Genomic DNA, 21,954 nt, shown 5'->3' on the forward strand with positions numbered 1-21,954 from the left:
TCACTTCCCATGTTCGCATAAATGTCCCATATGCAAAAACAGCAAGCTGAGAAAAACGCATTTGAAGTTTGTCCCACACATAAGGCTACGTGTTAAGTTTTCGCGAAAAAACTGGATTTCCTTCTGATTTCCAGAACAAAGTACTGGATGTTATACGCTCTTTTGAAAGAGCACATAATTTTGAACAATTCTGCATCAATAACTTGAAATCGATGAAAATGCATATGGGACATTTATGCGATCAGGGGCAGTTCAGTGCTTATAACTTTTGATAGGGTTGTCAGAACTTTAATTTTAAGCTCCAACAAACCGATTCTCACCTTAGTCAAAATCGATTTTTAAGCATAACTTTTGAAGTACTCAACTAAACTTTATAATTTTCAATTGCGACTTATGGGACCCCAAGATAGATCGAAAGAGTCCAAAACGGATTAAATTGGTTCAGCCAGTGCTGAGATAATCGAGTGGCGTTTTTTTGTATCCTCGCACCATCACAAACCGGACATTTGCTCAGGTTTTTCCATTATAGGCATTCACCAGTAAGGTGAGAAAGGTAAAACTTATTGTTAGTACTTAATATAAAACTTTTTTTAAATTCTATTCAAATTTTCTAATTTTTTTCAATGAGCTTAAAATACCTAGGTATTTTCAGATTTTTTTCATTTAGGAAGCGTTCTATTACGATGTTTTATTACGTAAAGGTTGGCGATTGCCACGCTCCATACAAAAAAGATTTTTTTTGTATGAAAATTGTCCGCGACGGGGAGGGGGGAGTCAAAATTTCCAAAAAGTGCCCACGTAGTTTGTGGCGGTATTTTTGATTTTATTGAAATTGTTTGATTTGCTTTAGGAGACAAAAATCGCAACTTTTGAGCCGCCGGGCTATAGCCTAAAAAAATCGTTTTTTTTTTGGAAAAATAGAAACTAAACTCGAAAAAAATTACTTCAGATAATGTAAAATCAAATTCGCCATCAAAAAGTTCTTTACAGATTTTTCGATAAAGTACACCGTTTTCAAGATATAGTTTGTCAAAGTTTAATTTTAACTGAAAAAATTCAAGTTTTTATATTTTTTAAAATAGTGTACATAGTTGTGCATGTTTGTGCATTGCTTAAAAATATTTGTTTTTGAAATTTTATTGTTTCTTTTTTCTTTTATTCGTTGTATTTTCAGCAACTTTATAAACATATGAAACACAATAGCTTATAAGACCTTTAAAAAAACTCTAGTTAGTAGTTACTAGAGATCAAATCTTCAATGTCTCTTAAGCAATTTTGTTGAAAATTATCTCAACCTTTCGAAAAAAATATTGTGACTGTTTTTAGTCCAGACTCGATTATCCAAAGGCCTCGGAAAATTTCACTTTGGATAATCAAAACTTCGGATAATCGAACCACGAAAAAAAATATACGTTTTAGTTTTGATTGTCGAGCTTAAGTATGACTCCTAAATTACGCTAAAGTGATTAAGAATTTTAAAATCCAACATGGCGGCCAAAATGGCGGTGATCAAATATTGAAAACATCCATTTTGTAATTTGATAGGTAATCAACTATTCAAATCTGACTAAAATTGGGTCACAGAGCTCGAATTTGATGTTAAAAGTAAGAATTTTTTTTGTCGTGATTCGATTCTCCGAAGTTTCTTACAAACCTTCAGATAATCGAGTCTGGACGGTCAGAAAAATCAGACCCAACAAAAACAAGCAACGCAGTGTATTTTCAATAATTTTCAGTTGATTTGAGACTCTAAGAATGTTTCTCATCTTAAGATATTCTAAACAAAAGCTTTAAAAAAAGTAAATTTATTCATAAAAGAAAGTTAAGCTAGAAGTTAGTAAAATTCCTTTTTTGATCCACAAACCATATTCTAAAAAGTGGCCAATCCCCTACGATCGCAGCACATCCTGCATCACCTCCGCCAGGTCGTCAACCAGCGCAACGTCCTCTTCCGGAACAATATCTTCCCGCCGGTACTGCTCGGCCAACTCCATCAGTTTCTGTTCGCTGCCAATGCAATCCGCCAGCCGGTCGTGAACCTCGATTTCGTCCTGCAGCATCGCCAGAAAGATTCCATCCCGGCGAAACTGCTTGTCCAACTCGGCCACTTTGTCCTCGAGGGCCGTCACCTGTTCGGCGGTGTACTTTTTCTTGTGCAGCAAATCGGACGGCAGCAGCACGTTGGCCGGAATGTGCAGCGTCGTGCGGAACAGTTTGTCCAACTGGTCCAGCTTTGCCGTGCACTCGGAGAACATTGTGTTGGCCGTTACGTAGCACTGGGCTCGCAGCGCCATCGCCGGTTCGTCCGCGATTTTGTGGCACTTTACGTACTCGTCGGTAAATTCCAGCAGGGACAGCTGGATGAGATGCTTGACCATTTCTCGATCTGCGGGGAAGGATATTTTTAAGATTATGTCCGGTTTTTTTGATGTTTAAGAGATGCTTACTTTCAACAATCATATCTTCGGCGCAAAAACTGAAATGCTGCAGCTGATATTCCACTTCCTCTGCACTCATTTTGTTCCAGTTAATTTGATATTTTACTTAAAACTTTTGAAACTTTTAAAGAGCTTTTGATGTTATTTACAACAGATTTTGAAAACAAAATAAAATGTATACGCTAAAATGCATCGAACCAAACAATCGCAGAATTCAAACTGTTTGCAGCGAAGACACAAACCACTCGTCTAAACCTGTCTAAACTGAAACCCATGCAGCAGCACGAAAAGTGTAAAGTTGTTATTTTAAAAGTCAAAATACACTGTAACTGAAAATCACGCTTAGCACGCAAAATCCACATAACACATATCTGTGTAAGAAAAATTACACAGATTGTTTACCTTGTAGCTATCGAGCTGTCAAATCGCAACATGGAGTTAAACTATCTGTGCAGTTGCTGTGAAGCTTACCATGGGGTTTAAAAAAGTTTAACTCCATGTTGCACGCACACACTCTCACCTTTCAAAGGAAATAATTCTAAAAAGCTTATTTAGTCATTCTAAACCAGAATGAGCAATACTGCATAGTTTTTAGTAACAGTCATTTCCAAATGTTGAGCTAGATAGGTTTGTATGGGGGCTGTCATCTTGGGGTTGGGCTGCTTTTAATAGAATAGGAATAAGTTTTGGGATGGAAGATTTATAATACTTAATATGGCTTTCTAGTCAGAAATTTACAAAAAATCCAAAGTACACTGAATCCCCGTTGGTTTAACACCCATTGTTGTCAAACGAACGGGGTCACTATTTAGTTTGACACCCTCTTTACACAGAGCTCACACACACGACCAGACTTTTTGTTTTGATAGTGTCTGTGAGTGCAGTGTAAAAAGTGACAAACCAACGGGGTACGAAGTGAAAAGTGTCAAGGCTGGTACAAATATTTTTAAAAGTTTTTGTCCCAAAGTTTGAGAACGATTGGTTCAGTCCTCACTTTGCGCAAAGCGATTCAATTTCCCATATAAATTTGTATGGGAAAAATCATTTTTTTTTATTTTGATATTTAAAAAATCCACGTTTTACGCTATATCAGAACCGGATTCATATTAGGATTCTCTGGAATGTGCTCTACAACTTTCCCGAAGAGAGTATTTATTTATTTATTTATTTATTTATTCATGTAACGTAAGATAAAATCTTTTTAATTGTTACAATTTGTGTGCTTGCGTAGTGTGGTTCAGGGCTCCTTGGAAATGCAAAAAGTTCAGCTAGACCGTTGCATTGTTGATAAAATCATTGTTCTATGTCCACAGAAGCTCCCCTGAAATTTTCAGCCAATTTGGTTCAGGTTTCATCGAAGCTCTATAGCATTTAAGTTTGTATGCGTTTTTCATGGAGAATATTCACTTTTTTACATTTTATGACCGCAAAAAACATCTGCTTAACCAAAATGGCTGAAACCTGAGATATATATCAATTATAATATGGGGAACAATTTTCTAGAACACTTTAACTTAATCCGAGCAGAACTGACTTAGTTATAAGTGGATTAAGTGAAGGTGTCGAAGTTGTATTTTCCAAAGGGCCTCTTTCGCCAAATTTTCACCTGATGGCTCACTTTGATCGATGGCAAATCATTTGACAACTTGGTTGTTGTTGATGTCAGAAAAATGGGCATGATGGTTTCAACTCTTGTGGAACAATTTAACAAGATTTCTTTCGTCTTTTTCAGGTTCCAGTGGAACAAGAGCTTTTGGCCAGAGAACTACATGACTCGGACCGGGCTAGGTTATTCAAGAGAGATGGATTTCGATCTGGAGAACACGACGAATGTTGTGATTGGTAGCTTCCGTTTGCTCGACCGACGTTTGCACTCCGGCGATGTACGGACGGCCAGTGGAGCTCCAGCCCCACTCTGTCGCTTCCATCCAACTGAGATGGGTGATAGGGGGAAGGGAGATTTCATGATTGATTGGTGGCTTATGGTTGAGTTTCCGATCTTCGACATCGGTCCATCTTTTCTTCCAAATTCTTCCGTGTCCGATGGCATTCCGAAAGGTGCGATAAAGGCCAGCAGACTGAGGGTTGTCAATTATGGCGGGGATAGCGCCAACGATGGAGGAAGTCAGTATTGGACGTAGGCAGATGCCGCAAGGGACTCATACTGCTTTGGCTGACCAATCCGGGTTAACGAAATCACCAGGTCCCGCACGTCCGAGTGAGTTCGATTGGCTATCTGCACCCTATCGAGCGTGAACTCTCCACTCGAACCCATGGAGATTGAAAGAGGCCGGCCATTTATCTCGTTATAATTAAATTGATGTTAACTAAAAGTCAGGTTTGAAAAAATGCTGTACTTGGCTGCTTAGCTCCTGCCCCTTTTTACAATTTCAAATGAAGGTGATTGTGAGGTCCATAAATTTGAGGCTTTGAGGTGTGTGGGACCGCGTCTTCTACCAAGAAGCCTTCGACAGCGGAGAAGTCAGGCGGAGTTTTATATTCATACAACTTAGAAATATTTCCGTCCAGAGAACAGGCACCGTGCGCGCTCTTCGGTCAACTTAGCGCACTGGATTGAGACTGACTAGATTTAAGATAGATTTGTGGGTCATCAAGAACCCTACTACCATGAGCAGACGGGTCGTGTGACGGCCCTTACTTCGATCCTCTCAGAGAGACTCAGAGTAGACGTCCGCTTTCTCGATCGTAGGTGTCCCGAATGACCACGATGATGATTGCGATGTGGACGTGATGGTCTCCTCTTGCTTCTTCCAACCCCCCCCCCCCCCCCCCTTTCTACGGTCTTCCATGTTCGAGTCTGCGTATTGTTCCAATAGTGGACAAGCTGATCGCCAAATTGACTAGAGCAAAGCATTTGTAGATACTTGGTATTTAGTCCCGAGGGTGACTATGGATTACTCCCGAACAAGGTTTTATAAAAGATCTGATCTGAGGAACATCGACCAAGACATCGACCTTTTTCAATCTCCATGGGTTCGAGTGGAGAGTTCACGCTCGATAGGGTGCAGATAGCCAATCGAACTCACTCGGACGTGCGGGACCTGGTGATTTCGTTAACGTGCGTGCACCCGGATTGGTCAGCCAAAGCAGTATGAGTCCCTTGCGGTATCTGCCTACGTCCAATAATGACTTCCTTCGTCGTTGGCGCTATCCCCCGCCATAATTGTTGAGGACGACAACCCTCAGTCTGCTGGCCTTCATCGCATCTTTCGGAATGCCATCGGACACGGAAGAATTTGGAAGAAAAGATGGACCGATGTCGAAGACCGGAGATTCAACCGTAAGCCACCAATCAACCATGAAATCTCCCTTCCCCCTATCACCCATCTCAGTTGGATGGAAGCGACAGAGTGGGGCTGGAGCTCCACTGGCCGTCCGTACATCGCCGGAGTGCAAACGTCGGTCGAGCAAACGGAAGCTACCAATCACAACATTCGTCGTATTCTCCAGATCGAAATCCATCTCTCTAAAATAACCTAGCCCGGTCCGAGTCATGTAGTTCCCTGGCCAAAAGCTCTTGTTCCACCGGAACCTGAAAAAGACGAAAGAAATCTGGTTAAATTGTTCCACAAGAGTTGAAACCATCATGCCCATTTTTCTGACATCAACAACAACCAAGTTGTCAAATGATTTGCCATCGATCAAAGTGAGCCATCAGGTGAAAATTTGGCGAAAGAGGCCCTTTGGAAAATACAACTTCGACACCTTCACTTAATCCACTTATAACTAAGTCAGTTCTGCTCGGATTAAGTTAAAGTGTTCTAGAAAATTGTTCCCCATATTATAATTGATATATATCTCAGGTTTCAGCCATTTTGGTTAAGCAGATGTTTTTTGCGGTCATAAAATGTAAAAAAGTGAATATTCTCCATGAAAAACGCATACAAACTTAAATGCTATAGAGCTTCGATGAAACCTGAACCAAATTGGCTGAAAATTTCAGGGGAGCTTCTGTGGACATAGAACAATGATTTTATCAACAATGCAACGGTCTAGCTGAACTTTTTGCATTTCCAAGGAGCCCTGAACCACACTAGTGCTTGCGTGATTCAATAAAACTAATTTTACACAGTGATAGGTTCTCTTAAACTAATTAATTATTCGTGTTGTTAAGGTAGGTGAGCAAATCATGTTTGAAAGTATATTTAGATATAACGAGTTTAATACTGGTTGGTAAGCTGTTCCAATTTACAATGCCTCTAGCAAAGAATGATTGACTGTAGTAAAAGGAGTTATGATTTGGAATAACGTAACTTTGGGTTCTTGTGTTACGAAAGGGAATCAATTTTTCATAAAGATAATGGGGTAATCTTGATCTAATGATTCTATGAAGAAGAACGCAAGAACGATATTTACAGAATTTTGAGAAATTGCATCCAATGAGATTCGCTTGTAGGTGGGAGACTCGAGAATATCTATTCAAGTTGTAAACATATCGAACGCACGCATTTAATGCAATACGAAGTCTGTCCAACGAAGCGCCCAGTAGAGTATGGTGCTAACTTGTTCCTATAAAAAGATACAGCGTGTTCAAAACTCGTCTAGAACGTGTTTTCTGCTCGAAAATCACGTTTCAGGCGAGTTTTGAGAACGCTGTACACTCAAACCCCGATGGTTTGACACCAACTGTTGTCAAACGAACGGGGTCACGTTTTAGTTTGACACCCCTTTTACACGGAGTTCACACACACTACACAACGTTTGTTTTGATAGTGTGCGTGAGCGTCGTGTAAAAAGTGACAGTTCGTCACTTTTTAGTTTGACTTTGACCAACCAACGGGGTACAAACTAAAAAAGTGTCAAACGAAAAAGTGACCAACCACCGGGGGTTGAGTGTATATTCTTTCAGGAGCAAGATATTATCCGCGCACCACCAACCGAAGTGCGCATCTCTTCTGTTGCGCGAAAAAATCTGTTGCGCCGTACAGAAATTGATTGATTTGTCGTTAGCGTGTACATCAGTCTGTGGTGCAACAGGCTTTGACAGGTTGCGCTCGTATTTTGATTTTTGTCTGCCTTCACAATAGCACCAAAGCACCATACTCTCTTCGGGAAAGTTGTTGAGCACATTCCAGAGCATCCGAATATGAATCCGGTTTTGATATAGCGTGAAACGTGGATTTCTTATATATCAAAATTCAAAAAAATGATTTTTCCCATAAAAATTTATATGGAAAATTGAATAGCTTTGCGCAAAGTGAGGACTGAACCAATCGTTCTCAAACTTTGGGGAGCTGTTTAGGACCCCAAAATGAACTGAAAAATTACTGTGCTGGAAAATCGATTTTGTTATTGCACCCTAGTATACATATCGACTCAGAATCAAATTCTGAGCAAATGTCTGTGCGGGTGGTTGGATGTTGAACAAAATAATTGCACTCGATTATCTCGGCACTGGCCGAACCAATTTTTTCCGTTTTGGCATCATTCGATCCGTCTTGGGGTCCCCTAAGTCACTATCTATAAATGGTGATGTTTAGTTAAGTACTTCAAAAATTATCTTTAAAAAACGATTTTGACCTAAGTCCAGAAGCTTATAAAAAGGGTGGATTTGTAAGAAAACTCGTCATGCTATACATTTTTAGAAAGGTGTTGAAAAGACCTTTCCGACGCGTCTAAAATATTAATGATCTGACAACCCTATCCAAATTTATGGTCACTTAAGTGATGAAAAAGTTGTCCAGATCTATCATACGATCTATCGTTGGATAGGTAATCAAGGGACCTTTCCAACGAGCCCAAAATATTGAAGATTTGATATTGTGCGTATTCCCGAGAAAGACACGTGGCAAACCAGCCTCGGAACGACGCGCCGCACTTTCGGCAAATGCGCGCTGTCAAATCCCATACTGCACGTTTTGTTTTTGTTGATCTTCTTCTTCGAATCGCCTGGCATTGTTGGCAGGTATGTTTTTAATTGCTCCAAAAGTGCAGAAAATCGCTGACAACAATGTTTGCGGCACATTCTGAAATGCCGCGCGGCGTGTACCTTTGAAAGAAATGGACAATAACGTTATCAAAAGTTATGAGCAATTGTGCTATAACATAATTTAGTAACGTAAAGTAAACTAATGATTGCAAAACAAATGAACTAGTGTAAAATGCATTTTAAAACACTTTTTTCAGTCAAATGTTGAGAATATGGCTTTGTTATTTATTTTTTTTGTAATCTATAAACCAGTCATGCAATTTGCACGGAAAAGTGTTCGTTCTCGTTTTTCAATGTGAACTGAACCCACAGCGCAGGAGCCATTGATTTTCAACATTTGGAACGCGTTCTGTGAACCGCCTGTAGCCAAAGGTTCTCCATGGCGACAGTTTGACTTATATTGTCAATCAGTAGACTAAATTTCATATAGCTTGGTTAGATCGGTGGTAACATGAAAGTTTGGTAATCAAAGAAAGTGAGTTAATGTCTTAATGTCCTGGAGCCTCTCTATCTCCTCTTCAATCTATCCCTCTCTATTGGATCATTTCCGAAGCTCTGGAAGCACGCCTTCATGTTTCCGGTACACAAGAAAGGTGATAAACGGAACGTGGACAACTATCGTGGAATATCAGCACTGTGCGCCGTTTCGAAACTTTTCGAGCTAGCGGTCATGGCTCCAGTTTTCTTCTTCTGCAAAAACCTGATCAGCGAGGACCAGCACGGGTTTATGCCATCGCGGTCAACAACGACGAATCTACTCACGTTTACGACGTTCGTGACCGACAGCTTCACCGCCAGATCGCAAACCGACGCGGTGTACACCGACCTGTCGGCAGCGTTCGACAAGCTGAATCACGCTATTGCGATCGCAAAACTGGAAAGGATGGGAATCGGCGGGACTTTCCTCAGTTGGTTCCAGTCCTATCTGGCCGACCGGAAAATCAACGTCAAGATTGGAGACTGCTTGTCGGCTGCCTTGATGGCCTTTTCGGGTATCGCACAGGGAAGTCATCTCGGACCACTCGTCTTCCTTCTATACTACAACGACTGCAACCACTCCCTCTCTGGACCGCGTCTGTCCTACGCAGACGACATGAAGATCTACTGTCAAGTGAATAATGCAGCCGACGCTCAAGCCCTCCAACAGGATCTGAACATCTTCGCGGACTGGTGTGAAACAAATCGAATGGTCGTCAACCCCACCAAGTGCTCTGTCATCACCTTCTCCAAGAAACGCAACCCAATCAAGTTTGACTACCAGATCTGCGGCACATTAATTCCCCGGGAGAACTGTGTCAAGGACCTCGGCGTGCTTCTTGACACGGAACTCACATACAAGCAGCACATATCATTCATGATTTCCAAAGCCTCGCGACAGCTCGGCTTCATCTTCCGTGCAGCAAAAGGTTTTACAGATGTCTACTGTTTGAAGGCTCTGTACTGCGCTTTGGTCCGTTCAACGCTGGAGTATTGTTCTGCCGTATGGAGTCCCTACTACGAAAACAGTGCGGTGCGGATTGAGAGTGTGCAGCGAAGATTTATCCGGTTCGCGCTCCGTCGACTCCCCTGGCGGGATCCATTTCATCTGCCTAGTTACGAAAGCCGCTGTAAACTGATCAACCTTGACACCTTAGCAGTGCGTAGAAATGTCAGCCGTGCACTCGTAATCTCCGACGCTCTGACTTCTAGATTGCAGTGCCCAGCCATTCTTCGAGGACTAGACATTATGGCCCCGCTTCGAACGCTTCGTAACACTCCGTTCTTGCGTGTTCCTGTTCGCCGGACGAACTATGCTATGCATAGCGCGTTGACGGGACTACACAGAGCATTCAATTTTGTAGCTTCTTTGTTCGATTTTAATCTGTCCCGTGACGTCATCAAAAATAAGTTTTTATTGTTTTTTAGGCGATAATTTGTGTACATGTACTTAGTTTTAAGCACACCATTTGGGCATGTGGTGCCTGTTGGTGTTAAACAAATAAACAATGTTTTGATTTCTTTTTTTTTATTTGGTGTTTAGTTGGGTAGTGAAACTGTGGACTTAAATTATTATACCATTCAAGGGAAAATCCAGGTGGAGAGGCTAGGAAAACTAAAGCTAAACGATTTGTATTCAAAAATGCATTTGAGGCTTTCAACTGGACTGGACTATGAACACCGTGGTTTTGAAAAAAAAATCACACACAAAAAAATATTATGGTAATGACAAAAGTAACTTACTTTTGAATTAAAAAGTGGTTAAAATTTGCTACATTAAAAGTTTTATTCTTGTTTTGAAAATGAAAACTATTTCTCCTACAGTTTTTGAAAATCTCATTGCAAAATGATTTAAAAGTTTTAACTTTTAATTCGACTGTATAATTTCTTTCATTTTGTCGTTCTCGTGTAACCGTATACGCCTAAGTCCAAAATGTAAACAAACGTTTAGGTGATTCGGGTGGTTAGTGAGTGGTGGTCCACGACGTCAATCAAAACAGAACGCGTCCGCAGCCAGGACTTGGACGCGGATACCTTCGAAGGAGGATGGTGCGGGTGCGGGACAAGGTTAGGAATTAGAGGAAAATTGGTTTTCAAAATGATAAGACCAGCTTCCTGCCTGATCTGCAGCTGTTTCACGACCGAAATGGGTAAGAGGAAGCTTGGGTGTTTGATGGCGTTTGTGTTTGATTTTGTTTGTTTTTGTAGGACGAGAAGCGGCATAATCGGAGGTGGTCAGCGCGGATGTTGCACTCGGTGCCGGCGGTTTACGACCATTAGCAGCATTATGTGCCGGAAGTGATGACGGGTCAGTGTGGGATGTCCTGAGGGTCCGCAGTCCATTTCTCGTTACGGGACATGTTTGATGAGTATTACCTAAACATCCGGAAGAACAGTTTGCACCAGACGGTCTGTATGAAAGCCGCCGCAGGAGCTGTCGTAATCGGATTACTTCCAGAGGTTGGAGCGAGATTCGACGAACCTGATCAAGAACATCTACCTGGAATACCGAAGAAGTCACCGGTGAGTATTGAGAATGTGTTCAGTGTCTACCCAATTTAATTTACTTTCAAACTCTTTCAGCTACTCCCGCCTGCAAACGCTCAACTCGCGACGGCGCAGCTTCAGCCGGATGAACTGGCAACATCTGTGTCATTCTCGAAGGAGGACGAAGTGATCGGGAACTATCCGTTCAGGCGCTACACTTCCCAGCCGGAAAACGTCGACTTCCCTACCCGAATCAACAACCAATGGATAACTCCTCCAAGCCTGTCCAGATGATGGCCGGCAACGAGATCGCCCTGTTCTCTACATCGCTATTGAGCTCCAAAATGAAGGGCGCGATGTTGTGCCCTACGAAACGACCATCCGTAATCTGCTCAGCATGGGGTCTTCGGACGTGGAAGTTAGCCAACCATAAGCAGATGCGTTAAATACAACAAAAAAACGAAAACATACTGTTTTAATATTAAAATATCGAAATAAAATCCATCACATTTTTCGAAAATCATCACTGTAATGTTAAATGTTATTTATTCTTGCCATAAAAAGTTTTTTCTTATATAAAAAGTAAAAAACTTTTACCGATACAACGATTTTGTTCCAGAAATGCATGATAGTATCAAAAACTTTCCAACTTTTAAATTAAAAAGTTTGAACTTTCTACGAATATTCACCAACGCGAACTTTTAATCCAACGAACGATCTTTTTAAATTTAGAGTATTTTTTCTTTGTGTGCAAGCTTCCAAGTTTAAAAAAAAGATTCGCACTACACAAAAAACAATAACAAATCATTCGAATTTTCAAACTCAGTCCCTTTGATTACTAAACTTATATGTTACCACTGAGCTAGCAGGGCTGATATGTCAAGGGGTGATTAAAAGTGAATGAAGTTTAGCTGGTCTACTAAGGTCCCATCTAGGAAAAAGCTAGAGTTCTGAACTGAGTTCTCCGTTCGTTTCAAAAAAGCCTACTGAACGAACGTTCCTTAGAGACGAGCGTTCGTTCTCAGAGCTGTTATTTTCCGTGTAGCTGTGTGAACTTGAACGAACGGAGAACCCGTTCAAAAGCATGATAACTATGTATAAACTCATTTCTGAGTAAGTTCGGTTTTGACGCATTCCGAGTGAAATTCACTCAGAAATGCGTTATTCGCAATGAGCGTGTACAGGACTGTCGAGCATCACACGCACACAGCGACGCGCGTGAAAAAAGAAGAAGAAAGAAGAAGCGAGTTTTAGAGCAAAGCCAGAGTGTGGATGGTAAATTTCACCTCGTCGTCTGCCCAAAATTGGATTATTCTGTGCAAAATTGTGCTTAAAAGTGTGTAATTTCGAGTTGTGGCGTAAGTTTAGTGGTCCGTGCGTGTGATTTCGGATAAAATTCGTCGGTTTCGTGCGCGTTTTGGGTGTGAAAATTGTCTCGAAAAAATCGGCTCACCGCGACTCGACGGGGAAAAAAGAGTTTTTTTTTTGCTGCACCCCACTCCGCCACCACCACCACCACCCCTCTTCCTGTTGGTGTGCTTGGCCAGCCACCCACCCGTCGTCGCCCGTCCAGCCCTCTTCTTCTCTTCAGTTTTGATGTTGGTTCTGCTGCTGCTTCTGCTCTTCATTTATTATTTTGGCTGAGGAGTCGTGCTTGGGTGTCTGTGTGCCGTGTTGTGTTTACTAGGGTGGATCGTGAGGTGAAAACTGGATTAAATTTTGGTGAAGTTAAAAATGTCAAAGTAGTTTTGCCATGAAATAACCGGAATGGCGTTGAATAACGTAGTTCATGATGGTTTAGTTTGTATCGAGAGTTACTAGAAATTCAATGATGAGTATGGTAAACAAACCTAATGTCACCCCTGATGACGGAACTTGAAGTTTACATCTGTGTTTGGGAAGTACTTGGAATTTACGTCGTCGTCGAGAAGCGCACATTTTTGTTGGAAGGTCTAAGCATTTTAAAGGTATTATTACTCTCAGCATTGCTTTATTAGTTAAACAATTTTTGAATCTTTTTTAAAAAGGTTTTATAAACAAAGGTTTAAGCGAAATAATTATTATACCGTTGTTAAGAGTTTCATGCAAAATTCCTTACTTAATTTTGGATTGAATGATGCCATGAGTCGTTCTATTTCAATTCTTGACTTTTTTTTGATAAGGTCCTATAAACAAATGTAAACATTGAGTGTATCCCTTTCACACCTTATGTCAAAGTCCATCGGAGTAAGCGGGATACACTCAATGTTTACATTTGTTTATAGGACCTTATCAAAAAAAAGTCAAGAATTTGTCTGTACGGAGATCTAAGCGCTTGAAATCTAACTTAATTATAATAGATAGTGCCATGATTTTTGTTATTTATGTTGTCATAAATACAGTCAAGACTAGATAATCTGAAGTCTTCTGAAAAAAGTCACTTCGGATAATCGATATAAGTTTTTTTTTCTTTGTCTTTTTTGGGTTGTCCTATATGAAAAGGAAAAATGTTCAACGTTATTTATCTTGGATTATTAAAACAAGTCACGAGATAAATGCACTTCGTTTTTTAAGAAAATATGTAATAAAAAAAAACGCGTTTCAAGTTTGATAGTCCACTTTGTGCGTGGCAAATTCGCAAACTTGGATCATCTGTCTACTCAAAATATGTAATATCACGATGAAATATTTGAAAGCGTTTGAAAGACCATTTCATAGACAAATGAGATGACAAAAAAATGCTTCAGATAATCAAGTCTGGATTATTTTACAAGATATTTTACAATTTTGCAAAAAAAAAAGAATTGATTAATAGCACTTCAAAAAAAATAAATAAAAATAACAGCTTTGAAAAAGTGACAATCCATACAAAGATTGTCACTATTTGAAGCTTGTATTGCAAATTAAAAAAAAATTAAACACATTCTCAACATTGTGCAATTTTCTGAATTCTGCATTTAAATTTTTGTTTTTTGTAATGTAATGCATAAAATCTCCAGTAAACAAACGTTCCGAACAGAAACCTTTGTGAATTCCTTGTAAAGAGAACCACTTTTTAGATTTCAATTTATAAAAAAATATATATATGCAATTTAAATTTTGTTTTGGTACTTGGTTGGTTGAACTACTGGATTTTAACCCTAATTATTTTTTTTTTGGTCAGGTCTTACGTTTGAAAAAAAAACAAAAAAAAAATCTCAGAAATTAAATTTAAAAAAGACCTTTGCAATTATTTTTCAAAGTTAATGTCGCCCCTTCAAAATCGTCCCGAAAAATCAGGGGGCAAAAAAAAACGTTTTTGGGGCAATGACTATCAGTGATAGTTCTGAATTCAGGGTCCAAAAATAGTAAATTGAAATAAAACATTATGTTTTTATTGAATCAAGATTTGAATGTTTTTTCCAAAACAAAAATTGCCGCTTAATGGTCGACCTGGAATAATACCTTTCAAAGCCTTAGGATTAACACATTTGCTAATACTAATTAGTCCTTTTAGAAGGACCTACTGTTAGTTTAGTAAAGTGCTTCAAAAGTAATGCTAAAAAACGTTACTTAATCCACTCAGGTAATTGAGGGCTTACTCCTTTCGATTCATAAACAAGTTCATATATTGAGAATTCACATATATTTATTCCACTTCTAGCCTGCTTTAGAGGCGATTCGTTAATTCAAGTCTCGAATCTAATTAAAACCACGGTTGCTCGAATTCCGCTAATTCCATTCATTCTAAATTCAGAAAACTTGGACTTACTATAATTCTGGAAATGATTTGAGGTCGGCGGAATCTTTGCATGCTGGACGCGATTCACAAAGGGAATTTTATTTTTTTAAATGACATCAGAAGCACGATGAAGAATTCTGTCGACTAAAGTATAAAAATGTTGGGTTTTTTAGCCGGATGGTCGAACCAGCACGTAATGATAGCATGATAGCAGTTTAGTGCAGATATTCACGACTAAGCTCAATAATTCGGCAAGATATGTGTCTCAATGTGAAACATGCAAACAAAATTTAATTTTTGCCTTGTTTCAGTTTGTTCTACACCAAGCTAAGACGGATCAAACGCGACCGGAAGTGTCCAAATCCGTTCATCCATTTCCGAGAAAATGAAGTTAATTTTGTTTGACCAATCCTCAAGTGATTTTAGTAGTATTCCAATTTTTTTTTGCAGAAGTCGTAAGATTGTTAAAAAAGACGTTTTTAATGTTTTTCGATTTAATTTTTACTTGAGCCATGTCTAAGAATAAATCCAAAGCAAATTGTATATTCTAAGAACACAACATAAAAGGTTGTAGAAAATTAAACATTTATTATTTTTTGAAAACATTGTTCAACATTGTCCCCCACAAAGCGCAACACCCAAGTCCACCCTAGCGCTGAACAACAACGGCTGGATGGAATCGGAACGTGACGACGAGGAGACGGGAGTCGATGACGACGACGACGACTGAGGCACTTTGGTTGGCCTTGTGTTGGTAGCTCTGGTAGCGCGCTCCAGTAACTCTCACTCCGCTTGTGGGGCCACCAGCAGTGTGCAGGAAAACCTCCTCTCAAGAAACTCCGGCCAGCTGGGGAAGAAGTGGTGTGGTGTGGTGTGTGCTCGTCGTTTTCCGGAAGTGCCTCGGCGGGGCGGTGGTTCTGTGACCGGTTCCAATCCGATCCATCGCCGGTAGTTAATTGAATTCAATAAACGCAAAATGGAAGATGTGCTGCAGCGGAAAAAGTACGACCTGCTTGGAGCTGTGTTCGCCTGGCCAGAGCCAGTGTGAGGGAAAAGGAAAAATTCCGTAAAGTGATTCGAAATAGCAGAGCAAAAAATATCATAAATTTCAACTGAAGTGGACGGTTTACGTTATTAGAGGAGCGAGGTTCTTGGCTCCTCCTTGGGATAGTGAGAAAGCAAAGTCGCTGTGTGTTTGTTTGTGTATTTGTGTGTGTCTCTGCGAAGACGAAGACGGAAACACGGTTTCCAATTCGATTCTGGCAATCGAAATCGCGATGTACAATATGCTAAGGGAGAGAGGAACCTACGACGGATTCCGGTGGTGTTGTTCGATTACGAAATATTCGCATCAACGCGCGGAGGAAGTGATTTGCTTTGATAGAAAACAGTTTCATGTTTAAACACCAGCCAGCGCACACACACAGTTTGACGAATAGTCAAAATAATAACAAAAAATATAAAAAAGCTGTCAGTGTCGGGGGTCGATTCGGAAAACCGGGAATTGCGGGCTTGCGAAAAAAGCAGCAAGTTGTGTGTGACACACGAAGAGAGCAGAAAAAAGATATCGATTTCACATTTACGTACAGTTGTGTTGTGGTGGTGGCGCTTCGCTGCGACTAATTGAAGAAGCGAACGAACGAACGAAACCTAGAATCTGTTTGGCGTACCTAGTGAAAGATTGGGAGCATTTGCAAAATAGTGGATCAGTTGTAGTAGGAAAACAGAACTTAAAGAAGGAGTCATGTAAAGGAGGTTTCAATGTTATCGATAGTGCACCTTGCTGTTATATTATAACAAGGCAGAAGATTTTCCTTCACGTGCAGTGTAAATCGCGCAAGATTAAATACGCTGGTGTTTAAGCTTTGACTTGACGACTTGATGATCTTTCGAGCGAGAATGAACCGGTACTTCGAATTTGATGTTCAGTATATCGATGCCTCTGTGCTCTGTTATGCTAACTAGATAAACCCAGCAAGTTTAGTACAAAAGAGCACAGAGGCCTCGATATGATTCTGTATAAACCAAAATGGACAAACTTTTAAAAATAAAACCGGTCAAAAAATTAGAAGAGTTAAATAATTGAAATTACAGCCACGGTGTCAACATTTTATTGAAAAAAGTGTTTTAAAATGCATTATACACCTGTACAGTTGTTTTGCAATCATTAATTTCCAAAATTTCTAAGTATTGACAAAAAAAATGTTGCGAGAAAGTAAGTTTTTGCGGTGCTGTACATCGTAATTTCATAAAAGTTCAAAATATTTTTAAACGAGCCCATACATGCTAAATATAATTGTCAATGCACAAAAAGGCATTTTGGATTGTTTTCAGTTGTATAGACTAGACTTCTATTTCAATTGAAATTTTGATGTTTTCTGAAAAAAAGTTACTTAATCCACCTTTAGGTGGTTGTTGTCTTCCTCACATTTATACAGTGAATACACTACACAGCCTCAAATAATTGTATAAATAACACTTAGTTTTATCAAAATATCTGAGATCCGGCCTCAAAAAAAGTTTATTAAAAACACTAAAGTACTTATAACTTTTGATGGGGTTGTCAGATTTTCAATCTTTTGGACCCTTTGGAAAGATCTCTTGATTACCCATCCAACGATAGGTCGCTTGGTAGATCCAGACAACGTTTTCATCAAAATATGTAAGATCCGGCCTCAAAAAAGTGTATAAATAACACTTAAGTGGTTATAACTTTTGATAGGATTGTCAGATCTTCAATGTTTTGGGCTCGTTGAAAAGGTCTTTTAAATACCTTTATAAAAATGTATGGCATTATGGGTTTTCTTACGAAAACCCCCTTTTTTACTAAAATCCTTTTTTTAGCATATGGCGATTGTCAACGATCCATACAAAAAAGGTTTGACAGTTGTCCAAGATTCCCAAAAAAGTGTCCACATGGTTTATGGATGGTCCCATCAAGAAATGGTGAATTTTCATCAGGTTCACATTTCTACGCATTTTTTATGTAATATTATTCAAAAAAAAGGTAATATTCAACCTACCAAATTTTCAACCTTCATTTTACAACCCAAAATATCAAATCGGCGTAAACCAAGTGATATTGAAAAGTTTTTTTTTCAAACTTGCTTCTACAAGCCATAAAAAGTTTAATACATAACCAAAGTCTCTTTAAATCACGATATCTAAGGTCATTAGTGTTGTCAGCTCATCAAACTTTGTTAACTATCGGATAGGGTTTCAAATTTATATTCAACGTTGTAAAGGAGTAATATTCCAGAAATAACTTGCTTACACGTTCTGACAGTGTTGCCAGATTGTCAAAAATTTCCTTGGTTTGAAAGGTCATTTTAAAAAACTATGAACACGATATCTTCCGCACACAAATCAATTTTTAGCGTCACTTTTGGGTTATAAATTTTAATATGAATTTAACGGATTCCGAGAATTAAATGTTACCAACCCGGCAAAAATAAGTAATGTCAGTTTTGAGAAAATCAGGCACCCAAAAAAAAAAGCAAAGCAACGACCCCCGGGTCTTTTGTGGGCTCTGTTGCAAGTTTCTGCTCATTTCTAGGCGTTCGAAGGTAATGTGTGGTGAGTCACTCAAAACCTCTTTTACGCATAATGGACCGACGTTTTACTTCCCCATCCGATGGAAGGCGTGATCAGGCTAATCTCGTCTCGAAAAATGCCACCGGGTCCATCTGGGATTGAACCCAGGCCTGACAGGGGTGAGAGGCTAACGCTTACCACTACACTGCCGAACCCGGCTCACACATCCTTACTCAATATAATATTAATGATTGCAGCAGTACATTCGAGCATCCCCACGCTGACTTTTACGCTGATTAAAGCGGCCAGGCCTACTGCATTGCATTAACCGCAGAGAGCATTCTGTGAACGGAGCACATTTCACAGAACCTACAGGGAAGGAAGGATGCGTGGACATACCGTACCGAACTCTCCGGAGAGAAAATCAGGTGCACATCCCTACACAAACACGCACATAAATTTGTTCAGTTTTTGAAGCTGAGGCAATATTTGAATGTTTTTTTTTCTAATTCTAATCTAGTATTTCATTAGATTGTGATTTGTTTTTTTCCTGCTCCAAATCGGACCAAACCTCACGACGACCATAGCTGCACAATTGCGGAAGTTGTGCGCTCGAGTTCATTACTCGAAATCCATAAAAGCCTACATTAGAGGCACTCTTCTGCGAGACCTCAACTTTGCTCTTGTGTCTATGTACTCTCGATTGGTCGTCGCAAAGTCTCTATGTTGCTTTATTTAGGTGCTGCTTTTTGGCATTGAACCGAGAGGACACCACGCTCGTTATGCTGGCTGCTTAAAACAGTGTGACAAATGGATTTTGAGGCTCAGGGTCGAGGTCAGGATAAATTCGTGGTTGTTTTTGCTATTAGATCTTATTTTGTAATTGCTTCCAAAGTTTCACTAACTTTTGAAAATTCATTTTCAGTGTTGTAAAATAAAATCTATTGTGTGAATATCGTAGTGTTTAATCGTGAAGACTTGTATCCTGGATCGGAATTTGAGCGTCGTTAGACACTAGAAAGCGGCGAAGAATTATGAGTAATTTAAAATCTGCCGGCGTTCCGCGATTCCCTTACCCGGCAGTCGCCGCGAATCCAGCGGCTCGCATTAATTGTGGCTTTTGTTGTTATTATTAAATGAGTGTGTAATAAAAATCGAAACTAAACGAGATGCCAACCGGCGATGCCTCACGTCGTCTTCGTGCCCGTGGCAGCGCAGTGTGATTGAGGCGAAGAGTGTGTGTGTGAGTGGGAGTTCCAAAGTCCGGCGCTCCTCAGTGTCCGAGGGGGCGCCCAGGGAAGTGAATCCAATTATTATTGAACAGAAGAAGAGAATCAAACTCGAAACTTGTTGCGAATCGGCCGCAAACCGACCGCGAGTCAACACTGTGCAAGTGAAAGTGCGCGAAAAATACAAAAAAAGTAACGAAACGAAACGATCGGCGAACGGTCGGAACAGGTTGGAACCAGAGCGGCGGTGGCCATGGACGGCGTTCGGGCGTTGGACATTCTGCCGCTGCTGCAGGAACGCTTCGCGCTGCTGTCCGGTGGCCGGGATAACCGCGGCGGACCGATCATCTGTTTCCCGGCCACCACCAAGCGCGAACGGGTCAAGCCCGAGGACATCAAGCGGGTGGTCAGCTACCTCATCGGGATACCGAGGTGAGTTGAGGGATAGTTTTGTATTTAAGTCCACAGATCATTGGAAGATGTCCCAATAGTCAAAGTCCGAAGGCCAACGTGGACCAACCATTCCTATTTAATCATGATGCGATAGTTCTGTACAAAAAGGAAGATTTGATCTTGTATGTATGTATGTATGTATGATCCCCATACCCGCAGGCAACTTGGTCCTGGAACACATGTGAGCGCTAGGTGAACAATTCGATCATCTTTTACTCCGTAATCTGTACACCCACGTGCATAAGTTTTTTTGCACGAATTTTAATGCTACAAATGCCGGCGCATAGAACAAAATGGTTTCCCTCATCCCTCCCCAAACGCCGGAAATTTGTAGCGGGTGTAGGGAAACTTCGCATAGACGCCCTTGCTCCCATCACGTCACTGAGGGTATGGAGCGACGAGAAATTAATAAGCATGCCCCCTCAGTCGAACCTTCATTAGAGAAGCAGGCAATCCACAACTCACAGCGAACGACCAAGGGAACACCCTACCGCGTATATAGTAAGATTGGCGTGGTTGGTCTTTAATGAGTTGTGAATATGTTAGAATATATGAAGAGTTGCCTGTATTAAAATGGAAAGCTCTCACCAAATTTAATAGTCTTCATGTTTTGTTGAACTTGAAATCTTGTTAAAACTAAGTGCAGCGAAAATAATTTTGCAACGTTGTTTTCTTGAGTTACTAAAATGGATAGAAAACAGCATCAAACAAAAAAAAAACTCTTAAAAAAGATTTTTACAAAACATATAATTTTGTAAAGAAAATTGGTGAGTTTTTTCCTTAAATTGGTTTGCTTTGACTTTTTTTAAGATTAATTAATAATTTCACAAAACGGTATAGATTTTGAGCATATTTAGATTTTATCTCAAAATTACAAAGCTTCAACAATGATTAGAAAAAAATAAGTAAGATCGATTATTTTTGTTAACGAATTTACTGCCGCTCGAAACTAGTCCGTCCCATATGTAATTTCATCAATTTTGATGTAATGATGCAGTTTGGTTCTAAATCATATAAACTATCACAAAAAAAAAAAACAATTAAATATAGTACTTTGATCTAGAAAACCGGAGAAAATCCACTTTTTCGTGAAATTCTAACACGTAGTCTTATGGGCGGGACAAATTTGACATGCATTTTTCTCGGCTAGCTGTTTTTTACAAATGGGACGGACTCAAACAAAACAAGACTTAGAAAATGTGATGAAAAAATGCGTTTGGTAATTGAACAAGATTGTTTTGATTTTTTTTAAATCACATATTTGACACAATAATTAATATCTTGTTAAAAATAAACAGAATAGTTTAAACTGCCTTTATATTTGGATCAGCCAAATTTTTAAAATATTGAGACAAACCATTTATCAATCAGAAAATGTTTCAACGTGAATAATTAAACAAGGCAGCCATGGATATGGGTTGGGTTGAATGGGTTGAACAGTGAAAATTGGGCACGAATAAATCAGGAGCCGTGAATAAATATTCATGACTCTCCATGGACGATTACACTTGTAAACGTGAATAATGTTTATGATTTCATGCAGCGTGCGCATGAAGTCGAGAAAAATATTCATGATTTTTTGAATAAAAATAATGATTACGATAAAAAAAATATAAATGTCACGTAAATGAAAATTCACGATTTCAGGCATAAAATCCATGAAATCATGAATTTTTATTCATGAAT

General features: G+C 39.7%; 3 protein-coding genes across 6 annotated transcripts in view; 2 read left to right on the forward strand and 1 right to left on the reverse strand.

Annotated features, from left to right (window-relative positions):
- Positions 1 to 1,789: 1,789 nt before the first annotated feature.
- Positions 1,790 to 2,653, reverse strand: LOC120417475 (uncharacterized). Its single transcript, XM_039579550.2, has 2 exons — positions 2,448 to 2,653; positions 1,790 to 2,386 (listed from the first exon to the last, which is right to left on the reverse strand). The coding sequence occupies exons 1-2, from the start codon at positions 2,515 to 2,517 to the stop codon at positions 1,890 to 1,892; spliced, it is 567 nt and encodes a 188-aa protein (XP_039435484.1). The 5' UTR covers positions 2,518 to 2,653; the 3' UTR covers positions 1,790 to 1,889.
- A 7,804-nt stretch (positions 2,654 to 10,457) lies between these two features.
- On the forward strand, positions 10,458 to 12,057 carry LOC120417490 (uncharacterized). The gene is made up of 3 exons (XM_039579565.2): positions 10,458 to 11,015; positions 11,074 to 11,388; positions 11,449 to 12,057. Exons 2-3 carry the CDS (start codon positions 11,224 to 11,226, stop codon positions 11,644 to 11,646), a joined length of 363 nt encoding a protein of 120 aa, XP_039435499.1. The 5' UTR covers positions 10,458 to 11,015; positions 11,074 to 11,223; the 3' UTR covers positions 11,647 to 12,057.
- A 501-nt stretch (positions 12,058 to 12,558) lies between these two features.
- The window catches only part of LOC120429711 (triple functional domain protein-like), a 226,984-nt gene continuing 217,588 nt past the window's right edge, over positions 12,559 to 21,954 (forward strand). For 2 of the 4 annotated variants that reach the window (XM_052709377.1, XM_052709380.1), the window contains exons 1-2: positions 12,559 to 12,710; positions 19,512 to 20,247. In XM_052709377.1, coding sequence (XP_052565337.1) covers positions 20,069 to 20,247 — 179 coding nt within the window. In that variant the 5' untranslated portion in view covers positions 12,559 to 12,710; positions 19,512 to 20,068. Of the gene's footprint in view, positions 12,723 to 19,511; positions 20,248 to 21,954 lie in introns of all 4 variants that reach the window. The other 2 variants (XM_052709378.1, XM_052709379.1) reach the window with 2 other exon arrangements.

The sequence above is a fragment of the Culex pipiens genome, chromosome 3, assembly GCF_016801865.2.
Source record: "Culex pipiens pallens isolate TS chromosome 3, TS_CPP_V2, whole genome shotgun sequence".
Lineage (NCBI taxonomy): Eukaryota > Metazoa > Arthropoda > Insecta > Diptera > Culicidae > Culex > Culex pipiens.

Bases quoted from the DNA above. Each gene is read 5' to 3' on its own strand.
- LOC120417490 (XM_039579565.2), top strand. From the start codon at position 11,224: ATGTTTGATGAGTATTACCTAAACATCCGGAAGAACAGTTTGCACCAG. The intron at 11,389-11,448 runs GTGAGTATTGAG...AAACTCTTTCAG, and splicing joins GAATACCGAAGAAGTCACCG to CTACTCCCGCCTGCAAACGC.
- LOC120417475 (XM_039579550.2), bottom strand. From the start codon at position 2,517: ATGAGTGCAGAGGAAGTGGAATATCAGCTGCAGCATTTCAGTTTTTGC. The intron at 2,387-2,447 runs GTAAGCATCTCT...CCTTCCCCGCAG, and splicing joins CGAAGATATGATTGTTGAAA to ATCGAGAAATGGTCAAGCAT.